The 14,075-nt window shown below is 38.7% G+C and overlaps 1 protein-coding gene across 1 annotated transcript in view; it reads right to left on the reverse strand.

Moving 5' to 3' along the window:
• The window catches only part of DLGAP2 (DLG associated protein 2), a 463,115-nt gene that overhangs the window by 50,040 nt on the left and 399,000 nt on the right, over positions 1-14,075 (reverse strand). Inside the window, exons 8-9 of the mRNA XM_080588601.1 lie at positions 12,598-12,745; positions 8,769-8,988 (exon numbers count right to left, since the gene is read on the reverse strand). Coding sequence (XP_080444727.1) covers positions 8,769-8,988; positions 12,598-12,745 — 368 coding nt within the window. The remainder of the gene's footprint in view (positions 1-8,768; positions 8,989-12,597; positions 12,746-14,075) is intronic.

Raw genomic sequence — 14,075 nt, forward strand, 5'->3', positions numbered from 1 at the left:
ATTTTATTATGTTCTTAATGGTCTGAATTTTTGGGTAGACCTGTGTGGTGTCAGGAGTTGGACTTGATGATCCTTATGGGTCCCTTCCAACTTGGGATATCTATGATTCTATGAAGTATCAGCATGCTATTAGGTAAGACACCTCTGTTAGTGCTCAGTAGGGTCCATACGCTGTACTGAGTCTGAGTCAAACTCACCTAACATAGATACCTAATACCTTTTTAGATGTCCTAGGCTCTTCTGCCTAGCATACAGCAGCTTGTCCAGGAGGAGGCAATTCTCTTGTAGGTCCCATGTAAATGTCCCAAATGGTACAAGCCACTTATCTTTGAACTGAATCTGATTATTTTTGCCATGGGATCAGACAACTAGTTTGCATTAAAGTACATACATTTATATGACTTGATCTGGAGCCAAATCCCCCTTCATCCAGCTAACCTGTCTGGCGAAAGGCAAATTCTGTCTGGTTATGCCCTGGGAATGTCACCAGTTATAGCACCTTTACTTTTAATGAAAGTATTGGGTTTACCAATTGCCCTTCCAGGGTTGTTTCGAGTCTGAACAAAATGTCTGGCACAGAAATGAAGACTTAAATATGAGCTTTCATGAAACTCCATTTGAGGGAGATGAAAATAGAGGATGGGAGTTGCTGAAGGGTTGGCAGAGAGGTGCAAGCATCCCAAGAAGTTTTTTACATTAACAAAACAGAGAATTTGTTAGAAGTAAAACTAAATGTTACTGTAAAAGCTTTTCTGTTTTACTTCTGTGTCTCTCTACTCAAATCTAGATACAACTTTATTTAAATAGCAAAGAACTTGCTTTGCCTCTACCTTCATGCCTGTCTGTTACTAAGATGGATTTGAGTGGCAGCTGCCCACTAGGAATCTGTTCTCCTGGAAAAGGCAATTTTACAAGTTAGAAATAATATCCCTCAGGAGAAGCACATTTGTAAGTGGTGAGCATTAATCAAAACACCCTCACCGTAAAGCAGAATAGTAGTGAAAGCACCTAAACTCGCTTCCCTAAATGTCTGATAATGCGTTTTTAGAAATAGCTTTACTAGCCAATGGACATTCTAGTGGCAGAAGGCACCCTACGGAAGCAAGACCTGCCCTGCCATTAAAGGGCTTGTCATAATTTTGAAGCGCAGCTCTGTCACTTCACACACACCCTTTACAGGCCCCCGTACCTTTGCTAGTGCCCAGTGGAGAGGAATTCCCCAGTGTCTGCACACTGTTTTGTTTTTTTTTTTGAAGATTGTATGTACCGTAAAGAAGCTACAACACAGCTCACATCCCTGTTGTATTGAAGGCATAACAAAGCTGAGGGCCGGTTTGCCTGCAAGCAAAGTGTGGTCAACTTGAATACAGTTATTAAACTAGCTGATGGACCAAGGCCCCCAGTGGATGAAATACTGCATGCGAGCTAGTGAAAATTCAAATGTCAGAACTCAAAGTGACCTCTCCATACCCAGCACAGAAAGCATGCTAATTCCAGTGCACATTCTGGCTCCTGACATACATGCCTTCAACAAAACCCAGGACTGAACATATGCAGAGCTTCCGGGAAGGCTCATTAGAGGGATTTTATTCATTCACTGAAGAATGCAGAAGGAGAATTGCTGCCAGGAGAAGGGTCCTGCCTTCCTTTTTACTACAAGTGAAAAGAAGCAGTATTCAGCACCAGTTTCAGCTGGTGAAGGCTCACCCACCCTGCAAGCTTCTCCCAGCTGCACAGACACACCTGAGGACAAAACCTCCTGCCAGCATCAAGCTAAATAGCTGGGCTGAGATTTACCCCTGCCACTGTTAGCTTCTATCATGTCAGGAAGGCTTCAAACACCTGAGTAGTGAATCACCTTCCTTGCATGATTTTTTTTTTTTTTACTTTCTTACCCACTCCTTTTTTTTTTTTTTCTTTTTTTATACCATTCAGAAAACGAAGCTGAGGAAACTATGAAAACTCATCCCACAGACAGCTTTGAAACCAAATTCAGCCAGGAAAGGGGGCATGGGTGGCCTTTTTAATAAAAGAAAAAACAGCTGTCTGGCAAATCTAATAGGTTATGGAGGAACTATGTCAAGCACAGAACAGCAGGAGCAAGGGAAAGACAGTCATTACATATTTTTTAAACTAACCATAGATGCAAGGCAGGGACTTTTTTTTTTTTTTTTTATTTTTAATCTTTGCCTTTGCAGCTCATCTGTACGAAGGAGAATGAAAATTATAAAAAGCTGCTGGCTACTGTTCCAACTGTTTTCATGCCTCATCAGCCTGAAGAGGCCAGGCAGCCAGGCAGCCCTGATTAGCACAGCCTTCCTCCAGTCTCACGGAATCCCAGAGTTACAAACAGTTGCAGCGACCCCTTGGCCATCCCCTGTTGAACTCCTCAAACCAAAGAACTTGTGTCACCTTCATCCCAGCGACTCCCTGGGCCACTTTCGTGATGTAGAGCTGCTATAAAATGGCAGTGTCAGCATAGCATCAGAACTTCAATATATTTAAAAGAATTAAAGACTAATTATTCCCCCCAGATACACGCAGAGCAATGAAAATGATGTGTGTATATCCAAGTGTAGAGCTGGGCTCATTCTTTGTTAGTATAAGATTTATTCTCACAGTATAAGCACACAAGTTGGCACAGCATCAAAGTCTTAACTCAGGATCCTCAAGTGCTCCCACAGATATATGGTATGCTTCCTGCAGAGAATTAGAGTGCCAGATAATTCCATGGGGCCCCAACAGTAATTAAGCAAAGTCAATAGGCAAATTATAATTGAGAAAACTGCCTTCTATATCTTATTTGGACTTAAAATTGTGTGAAGTTTTAAATATACTTGTTGTGGACATCACTGCAAGCTATCACCTAGCAATGGTTACCAATAATAACCCCTAAGACACAGCGTTTATTTCTATTCTCAGTATAGAGAAAACAGAAACTGTGGACACAGTAATTCATGCATATGTTTTCCCCCGTTTGGCTAGGTTTTCCCAGACAGTGCATTGGGTTAAGAAGATCTAAACAGCCACCTTAATGGAGTATCTAATTCTTGAGAAAATTTTTAAAAAATCATGAATTTATAGATCATAAAGCATTTTTTTTTTAGGAACTGAAGAGTGCATTTTTCGAATCTTGAATATATATAGATAGCACTTGAGGATGGAGTATTATGACCACAGCTGCACTGCAGTAAGTCAGCACTGCATAGTCAAAATCAGTGTGGCACAGAATCACAGACCAGTTGAGGATGGAAGGGACCTCTGGAGGTCATCTGGCCAACCCCTGCTCAAACAGGGACACCCAGAGCAGGGTGACTAGGACTGTGTCCAGGCGGCCTTTGAAGATCGTCAAAGAGGGAGACTCCACAACGTCTGGGCAACCTGTGCCAGGGTTTGGTCACCATCAGAGTTAAAAAAGGTGTTTCCTAATGGTCAGATGGAGCTTCCTGTGTTTCAGTTTGCTTCTATTGCTTCTTGCCCTGTCACTAGACAATACTGGAAGGGGACTGTCTCTATCTTCTTTACACTTTGTCTTCAGATACTAAAATACATTGACAAGATGACCCCAGAGCAGAACAGTCCCAGCTCTCAGCCTTTCTTTACAGGACAGATGCTCCAGTCCCTTCACCATCTTCATGGTCCTTTGCTGGACTCTATAAAGTAGCTCCACATGTAGCAGCTCCATGACTTCACCATTGCCTACGCTTGCCTATCCTCATATCTTTGAACCAACCAACCAACCAAACACACATCTATAACTATTGTCATTAGTGTTCAGATAGCAACCAGGGAATTGGTCCTTTTGGATTCCGTACTATGAAACAGTATGACCTCCAGATGAATTATTACATTCTCATGCTCTCATGTTTGTAGGTACATGACTACGCAAGCTCTTTAGTGACAATGTACATTTTCTGGCTTAATATCAAACACGCACTATAAAAATTCACCCTGCATAGCCCCTTATTTCGAAAATGGAAAGCTGAAAATAGCTTTAAGCCAGGAGAAAGGAAACCTGCAATTCCTCAGGCATTCTGAGCAACAGTATGAGCTGTAATTGAAAACTCCCTCATGCAATGTGACCTTGTTTGAATTAATTGGTTTTGGAATTAGTGCTCAATAGTTCAGTGAATGTGGAATCCTCTAACATTTACTCATTGCCAAGTACAGTCCTACTGGCTGAGAAAAGTAAAATGCACAAAAGACAATTCCATATTTCTGATCCTTTTCAGTATCATCTCTTCAGTAACCACAAGTTTAGTAGAGCTACCCAGTGTGAATTAGCTGAAAGGGTGTGCTTACACAGCTGATCCAAAAGGTTTGTATTATGCTACATTTTCTAGAGAAATGAGGCAAGTGATTGAAATAGTGTGTGCTGACAACTTAGGGCCACTTTGGGCCCTAAAATTAGCAGTCCTTAAAATTTCTCTCTGAAAATCCCTGAAGCTGGAGAAGAAGTAATCTTGGACTGACACTTAACATTAGGAGAATAAATTCAGGATTTCTTTATGTGCGATGAGCTAATCCCCACTGTGCTGAAGTCCATAGCTAGGTGAAGGTTTTTATTTTTTATTTTGTTATTAAACCATTCATCAAAAAACACTCTTTGTTGTTGCCAAATAACTTGGATTACATGAAAATGTGAACTAGTTTTAAGAAACTGATAATGATGCTTCCCTTTTATTCATTTACCTTAAAGCTAAAGAACTTAGGCCACACAGTCAGTTCCTTTTGCTGGAAGAATGATTTCCTACCTGAATGGAGTACTTCAATTCCTACATAAAGAATATGCAGGAATATGTACAGTCTCTTCTGTTGAAGCTGTTTTACTTTGCCTATAAAAGCAATATTCACTGAGCAGATATCCCACCTGACAGGAGAATGTCCTGAGGAGCAGACTAGAGCCACAGTGTCTGTCTCAATAAAATGAAAATGCCACCAGGAGAAAGTGAGCTTGTCCCTCACATTTGAATCTACAATGACCTGGGGTTTGGGATGTCCACCTGGATGGCCAGAGGTGTGAGTTCCAAACTACTCTCTCAACATGTTCTTCTGCTTTGCTACACAAGATCCTAACTGCTAGCTCCAACGTCATTGCAATTCCGTATTTCAACATTCATGGCAAAACCAAGCAATATCAACAATATCAACAGGAAAAACAGAGCAAACATCCTGAAATATTATATGATTTAAAGAGGACGTTTTATACAGGACTCTATCTACATACAGAGCATGTAACATAAATAAGGTGACCTTTTCATACAAAGGGGAAACAACCAGAGAGTGGTTAAGATCTTCCACACCTCTTGTCAGCTACGGTTTCGAAGTACAATCTATGCTGTACAACGGTACTTGAATTATTTTTCACTGAGACAGGTATTGCAAGTGGGATGAAGTGCTCTGTGGCACTGCTCCCAGCTAGCAGGCTCTGTTTCTCAACAGGGTTACACAGCCAGCACCCATTCTGCACCCAGCTGGTGATCCAGCTCCGCTACCACAGGTAGCTTGCACGCTTCCCTGCAGCACTCTGCTGCACTAGCCAGACATTACCAGGCAGGAGCCTTCCACGCTGACAGCGAAATGCATAATACATCCAGATATACCCGCGCAGCAGGGAACTGAGCTGGTATTGCCTGGAAATGCGACCCAGGCTTTATGCGCTCCTGAAAAGTGAAGCATTGCTTGCAAGAGCAAGATGTAAGGTGGTAGTAGTTAGGATGACTACTGCACTTTGTGACTTCTCATTCAGGAAATTACATGTTGTCTGTGATGGAGGGACGAGGTGGGAGGCAAACGCAGCTGGAGCTGTATTTTCTCAGCTGTGCATCTGGCAGCTGCAACTGAATACAGTTTAGAGACAGAAAGGATACTCCATCATTCAGGGCTTTTAACATGAAGTATTTTTTACTGGGTTCATTATCTCTTTACAGAATGAAACAGGATGGATAGAAATGTCCTAACCACAGAGAAATATGAAGAGACCTAGCAGGGTTCACACTGAGTCTGGTCCAGCTTCCAGCATGCCCACAATGTCGGCTGCCTCCACTGCATTGACACTTGTCTCATTCATTTACACCGGGGGCAACAGGTAGTGAGTGCCTTATACCTTGTCACACAGTCTCCATCAGAGATGGAAAGCCTGGTTCCACACATAGCTCAACTACGTGGGTCTGTGCAAAAGTTATGTGTTCATTAGAACCATGGATATTACCGATGAACCATCTGACTTTCTCTATGAAGTTGTATGCACTTAAGAAGAGCTAATGGTAAATCTTTTTCCATCTATTGGTAAGCTGTCTTAGCAGAGTCCATTAGCAATGTCCCACATAATGCTCATTATGTTTGCAACCTTCCTACCTTTTGCTAGCTGTACATGCATTTAAGGAGATTTTAAGAAAATGCGTGTTGTAAATACATATTTTAGTTTTATAATTGAATTCATAGATCAAATGTTAACATTTTTATTTTAGATTTACATTTTTAGTTACATGAATTAATTTTTAGCTAAGCCTGCATATTATGATTTGATTGCTTTACAACATCGATAAGAGGCAGTCATGACCTATATCACTAAAATTTCAAGGAATAATTAAATTGCAATGCCTGCTAATTTTCTAAGAAATTGCTTTAGTTTCTTTGCCAAGAAGAGTTTGTAACATCAGAAGCTGAAAAGGAATTAATGCAATGCAATTTTCCTAAGAATTCAAAAGCTGAATTGGAATTGAAGGCTGATGCAAAACTTTGACCTTTTTTGACATTTACTTGAAGGAAGCACGTATAAATGTTAAATATCTGCCAATACCATTTTCATATTTCAGACAACTGCTTCTTTTACAATTTTCAGAGAGGGGTGAAGAAGTAAGAATTTTGAATTATAGTAATAATAGGAAATGAAGCATCTCCTTCTCATGCTACAAGAGCTGAAGAGAGAAATATTGAAGAGTTTACCCCTAGGGTTTTATAAACAAGAACTTATCTGGCAACTGAAATTTTCAATTAATAGTGAATCACATAACCCTTACTCTTCTTGTAAATCAGATAAATATTTCTAATTCAAATATTTATCTTATATAAAGCTGAGGACAGTGGCACAGAGATAATAATTTGAATACAAAATCACACTCAGGTATATAGTCCATAGGCTTTGAATCACAGTTTTGGCTTGGGAATACATCTCAAATCCTTTTTTTTTTTTTTTTTTAATAAATAAATCTTTTTTCTCCTCAATGCCAATATCACCTCACCACAACAAAGAAGAAAGATTACATATTTGGGCAAGAAAATCTATCTGATAAATCATTCCTGAGATGAGACAGAAGCCATGAGTGAAATGAAGGTTAGAGTTTTCAAAACCTCATTATTTAGCCAGCAGACTGCTAATCAATGCAAAACATTTTTCTTAAGTATGAAAACACTGGGATGCAAACATGTTTATTGCCTAATCTAGTTATTTTCCCAAACATATTCTATTATTTGGCTTTGTTACTCCAGAGAGAATAATTTCCTGTCAGAGGAGAATTTGGGGTTCATCTAGCATATAAACTCAAGACAGCTTAGGTGAAAACCAATTAACTTGGTAACCAAAATAATTCTGAAAGTGTTCCAATTCAGTACCTGGAGTCAGATACCAAAACAGATATTTAGTACTGTCCCTTGCCTTAGAAGGTCTCTTCATGATAATCACACAGTACTATACGACAAAGATGAAACATTAATCTCTGAGGTAGCAATAAAATCTCATTTTATATCATGACAGCATCTCTATTAAACAAGGGATAGAAACATCCTTAAGAGTTTGTCACAGTAAGCCACAGCTCCTGATTTTATGCAAAGTTACATGCAGGAATTAAAATGCTATGCTGAAGATAAAATAATATTTTATACTACTTATGGAATATTTATGGAAAACTTCTGTTATTTGGCCTGGGTTTAACTCCTTTTTTAAGATCCCACTGGTCTGTTATACAGCACATGTGTCAAGCAAATAATTTAAAAAGCATTTTTGCATGATACATTTTGAGCTATGCTTTTACCTTCTGTAGATGGGCAGCCTGCACTGCAATGTACGTGGCAAGGACAATACCATAATTAGGAACTGATACTAAGGTATTTGGAAACATACATAAAAGTAAGTTTGGATCACTTAGCAAGGAATATGTATTATATGTATTTGTTAATAGATTTCATTTTAGATATTTCACTGCTATCTGTGCAATCTTTTCTCTACCAGTACTTCAATTCTAAGTACTCTACTGTATTGATAGTCTAAAATGAATAAAGATATCATATTTGCTAAGCAACCAATAAGAGAAAGGAAAGTTGCTACAAGAATGTTAAAAGATCCTAAAAATGACTGGTGTAACAACGAATACTAAAGGCTATTGATGAGTATATAATATATATATAATAGCAAATGCATGAAGATTGCCAGTGTTCATGATTTAGTATATTGATGCAACTGGCTATGCCTTTTCTAAAGTAAGCAATACTATTTGTGCTTGGAAACCTGAATGCAGGGCAAAGAGAGGTCAAATTATGGCTATGCTGAAATTCATCTCCATTGTATTATGCACACCGTATTCTCCCCAGAAGGAGCTTATTCCAAGCTGCAGCCACAATGTATTCTTAGTATTAAAAACCTAAGAATACTGGTATCAGATATTATCACTGCACAGGAAATTGTTTCCAGTATCAAACATCTTTTTACAAAACAAGACTACACATTTTAACATGCAGAACAGTGGAAGGATCAGTGTAGATTTGCTTACCTGTGGTTGACCTGATAGTTGAGGTGATGTTGGAAGATGCCATCGCAGGTATACATTCATCATCTTGGGAATAGCCTGCCTGAATGGCACGCAAGTAACTGTGGCTTCTTGTTCGGAAACATCCAGGGAGGTCAAGGGCATCCATTGCCTGAGCTTCAACTTCACTAAACACTGATTCACACACCGATTCAAATTGCCCATTAACCTCTGCTTCACTCATCTGAATAAACAACAACAATGCATTTGATTTTTGACTTGCTTTTTTTGTGATCATCACGGCCTCAACATCTCAAATGGACACCTGTACATTGATGAAGAACTGTTTTAGCAAATAGTTAAAATTTAGTAATCCCTTCTGATCACATTCACATTTTGTTTTTACTTGCATCAGCTGTTTATATGTGTATAGTAAGTACATTACACATGCCATACAATTAATTGTACAATTAGTATGTTTTGGCCTATTCAGAAGATTATAAATACATGATTTTAGTGGTAGCCAACCAATCTGAGGTCACTATGCGCAGAAATCCATGTTCTGCCTGCACCAGAGAACAGAAATTATCTGCACTAATATTAGTCCCCAAAAGGTAAGGGTGGATTGCCTGGGCTCCTCACTAACCAGCAAGGTTAAGACTTGTGTGGACATTCAACCTGTGCAGCAGGTTGTTTTCTTCCTCTCATTACAAAGGAGCTCAGGGAGGTATCTCATACTTGGTTCTGAGAGTTCAAAGGAGGTGATGCTTCTGAAAGGTTTGAGAAGTATTGCATCTAAAGTTGTGGCTAGTGAAGCATGTGAAAGAACAACCATTCTTTGAAATAGTGTGAAAGGTGGTCAGATGAGAAAGTAATGCTTGGACCACCTTCAGGTGAGAAGTGTCCTACACTAAACTCTCATTTCTTGGTTACCTGTGAGCCATTCTACTACCATGTAAAAATGAGGTGCCGCCACTACTGCCTTTCCTTCAGCAGCATTATTTTAAGTCTGACACTTCCACCACCATGTTTGCTGCCTGTCAGAGCACGCTAGATGTGCCGTGACACCACCTACCAGGTTGTCCCTCTGAGAGGTTTCAGCACCACCCTCCAGCTCCTCTCAGGGCTTGGACAGAAGCCAGTGTCTACCTGCTGACCCTGCAGGTTGGGCGTGAGACAAAACTGTACATTTTGAGGAAGCTTTCATGATTAAGAGGGTTTAGATGGGCTGGCTTGGATTAGGGAATGTCTTTGCAGGCAACTGAATTGCAGTTGTGAAATGAGTGCCTAAATTCTCCCTAGACCATTTTTAACAGGTCAGCCCTGACTATCTCTAATAAACATAATAATAACAATAAAATGATCTTTATCCGAAACCAGACAGGAAGCATTTAAACACTGGACAGACAAACACATGACCTCCTGATAACTGCTTCTGATATTTTTTTTTTTTAAAAGAGAGTGCTAGAAATCAGAATCAGTATAAATACCAAGTGAAATTAGTAGTGCCACTAAACGGTGCATCCAGTTGATTTTACTTTTTCTATATTGGTGCTAAGTGCGGTTTTCATTATTACTGTTCCTAGCACATTATTCATTATGTAAATAGAGTGAGTGCAAATGTTTCAAATGTTTTAGGATTTTGATTAAGTAAATGGAAATTTCATACAGAACTTCTGATGATAATGAATAACTGATATTTTAATTTCATGTAAGACACTTTGGCTACTAAATCTTCTCTGAAAGGAATTACATTACCCTTCATGAAATTTGCTTCTAATAAAGTTAAGTAGATTAATGCAATCTCAAAAAGATTTTTTAAAAAAAATCTTACTCAGAAATATTTTGCATACATCATTGATCAGGAAATTTATGGTAATGTAGTCCATAAACACAGTCAGTCCTAACCACTTCTTTCAAACTAAGGTCACTGACAGTAGAAAAATAAAAGTTTTAGAACTTAAATTAGAAATATAAACTATGGAATCCAGCATCTTTCTTGACTGGATCTTTGGTAAAGAGTGAAAAAGAAAAAAAAAATCTCATGAAAAAAAGACATTAAAAATATCACAAATCATACAAACTGCTATTACATAGATGGGACAGGAAGGTGATGGTGTCATGGAAAAATAACAGGAGACAGCAAAGGTTCAGAACGTGTTATTTTAATACATTTACTTCATATAGTATCTACCAAATGCAGTTATTACTGATCTGGAAACAACCGGAAAGTGAGGTAGAAAGTACGTGGTTGACATAAAATTATGTGGGTTATTGAAGACTGAAAAAGAAAGTAAGGAATTATATCCAGCAGGACTTAATTAATCTGGCCAATTGAGCAATCTAACTGCAAATGAAATCTATTGTGGACATCTTTGCAGGTAATGTGCATTGGAATGAAGAATTTGAACCACTGCTGAAACCAGTTAGTCATTAAGGACAGCTCAGTGAACATTTCCATACATAGAGATGGTCAAAAAGGCAGAAGGTGTTAGACTAGTTCTATATTATAGCATTATCTTTGACAGCCAACAGCACTTGCTTTGAATGCTTTGAATGCAGGATCTATTTCTTGACAAATTTTCTCAAAAACAGAGTAATAAAAATGGAAAATAAGCAAACCAGGGTAATGAAAACCAAGGCATGAAAATGTTGGGGATGGATTTCACAAGGAAGCTTATGAAAAATTATAAAAGGCTTGGAAAATGACTGTCTGTTTCTAATTCTGATGTGTGCTATACAAGATTATAGTTAGATTTGTCCCACAAAAATAAAGGAAATTGACTGAGGGGCATTTGTCAGGAGAGTAGTACATCCCAATGCTCTACAGTCAGTGAAGACTGACAAGCACTTCCAGAGGGCTCTCAGCTCACTTAGGATGTGCATTGTCCTGGAAGAAACTCTTTCACTCCATTAACTACAGAGGAAGCGCTAGTTGTTGCCTCAGTTAAAAGCCTCAAGTTAGATGAGCTGAATCCAGGCCTGAATAGCCACGCAGTACAAATTGAATGTGAATGAATACAAAATGCTTAAAAAGATTTTTTTTTTTTAAATCATAAGCATCTCATATAATTAGCTACTATATCCTTAGGTGCCCCACTGAATGCTCAAAGGAAAATAAAGTACGCGTCTGAGAAGAGAGGAGGGTCCTGATGTCATGAAGCAACACAGGGAAAAAATGTTATGACCAACGAACATTAGAAACATTGGAAAATTTGTATAAGGTCCTCTATTAAACAGAATATCCACATACTTGATAAGGCTATTTGTTCTTCAGGCCTGATTCAACATGAATTAGTACTAAATAACAAATATAAAACCAGCAGGATGTAAAAATGTCTCTTTTCAGAAGTTCCTGTACACAGAATAATCGATGGGACTTATTCTTTCACTCCAGAAGAGTGAAGGGATTGATTTCAGAGATATCTTAAGCTGGCAACCCACATTTTCTGAGTCAGAATACATCATTCCAGAAGATAAGTATTGTAGGAGTGTGCCACCCTATGCTCGATCTGAATCTTCTTCTTAACATTTAAATATTTACTGTAGACTGAAAATAAAAATACTAGTACTTACATTTTTTTCTGGAAAAAAAAAAAAGGAAAATATTGTCTGTTATGGTGTCCCTGTGCTTCTAGCATTCAATATTTTTCTTTAAATTATGAACAAAGGTAAAATTCTTTAGAACTGAATTACTTTGACAATTCACATCCTCAGTTTGATATTAGTTAAAATGACCAAACAAACAAACAAACAAACAAAACCCATCCCAAACAAACAAAACCCATCCACTCGTAACAACTCTTGCATCTGTGATTAACCCATAAGAAAAGTTGTAACAAGAATTTCCCACCTGACTAACACAGCTGGCCTGACTGAGTGTGCTCACTGCTCTCATATAGCTCTGATTCCTTGAGCGAAACTTTGGGGAATTGTAGTTTGCAGAGGGATCCAGGTTGTGACCCCCAGGCACGTCACTTGCAGTTTGAAGGTAGCTCTGACTACAAAGGAAAGAGGAAGAAAAAAGGAAAGGGTATAAAACTATAGATGGAATCAATTAAGACACTAAAGACAATAATTTGCTGAGACTCACAAATCCATTTCCCAGGGTCAAAAATCTTTCCTGGTATAGAACAGCATAGTTCTCGTGTAGTCAAACGCCTTAACACAAGCAGGGAATCTGTTTGCAGTTCTGCCACCTGGATGCTATGAAATTTTAAATATCTTTACCATATTTAAACATCATCAATCCTCCTGATTATTAATGTTGAACTTTCCTAAAAGAGAATGTCTAGGTGAACAAGAACAAGAGGCAGAGCTAAAGCATAAACCAAAGTAACCCAGAATGTTTCTTCATAGATAAAATCTGTTACTTGTCATCTGTTCTTCATCAAGGTGTTAGGCATCAAGAGACCTTTTATTTTCAAAGGATTGATACATTTTAGCAAAAGATCAAAATACTGTGTTCAGTTAAAAAGAAAAAAAGAATAATAAGGTACCCCTGCACAAAGCTTTATAAATGCTTTTCTTACAACACATCTCCCAGTTTAGGGGACCGGGACCCTAACACAATGCTGAGCCCCCTTCACTATGCTTTCGCTACAGGGGCATGTTAGTCTTCATGTTTTATGTCAAATATATTGTTCATTTATCATTCCAGGAAAATAAAGGAAGCCTGAGAAAATAACTGTGCTTTATTTTGAATGCAGAAGTTTAAAAAAAAAAAATGTGAATGAGGTCTACCAGAGTTCTCAGAAAGTCTGAAAAAATATTTCAGGAGTCTTGTGTTGTTCCTCCCTAAACAGGAGTGCACAAATTAAAGAATATTTCAGAAATTTGGAGTTTCATGTGGAAAAGAGGCAGTTCTTACATTTATTCCTTAAAGGTAGCTTTAACAGAAATGCAGTTTCTGTGAAAAATGGATTTGCACCAGTTAAATGCCTATCAGTACTGGCAATACAGTTATTTCAGGCCAAGTTGGCAGTTACCCAGCTCAGCAGTGGCTGCAATGTGTGCCAGGGCATGTTCCCCCGAAAGGGGAAGTTTCCTCTCTGGAAGGACCAGACCACTCAGCAAATGAGAAAGCAACAAGTTTCATTCCTGGTGCGAAGAGCGGAACGAACCATGACCTTGCTTATATTTAAGAAACATTGAGCATGACCACAGGCCAGTGCTCGAGGAAGGACTGATCAGCCTTCCTTGCTAAGTGAGCTTGGGCTGGGTTGGAAGCAGTCCACAAGGAGCACTCAGGGAGGAATCTCAGGTCCTTTATCATGGTGCTGACTAAAGGACCGAGTAGCGTTGAGCTCCATCTCCATGTGTGACCACCTC

This window comes from Anser brachyrhynchus (assembly GCF_964034855.1).
Source record: "Anser brachyrhynchus genome assembly, chromosome: 3".
Taxonomy (NCBI): Eukaryota; Metazoa; Chordata; class Aves; order Anseriformes; family Anatidae; genus Anser; species Anser brachyrhynchus.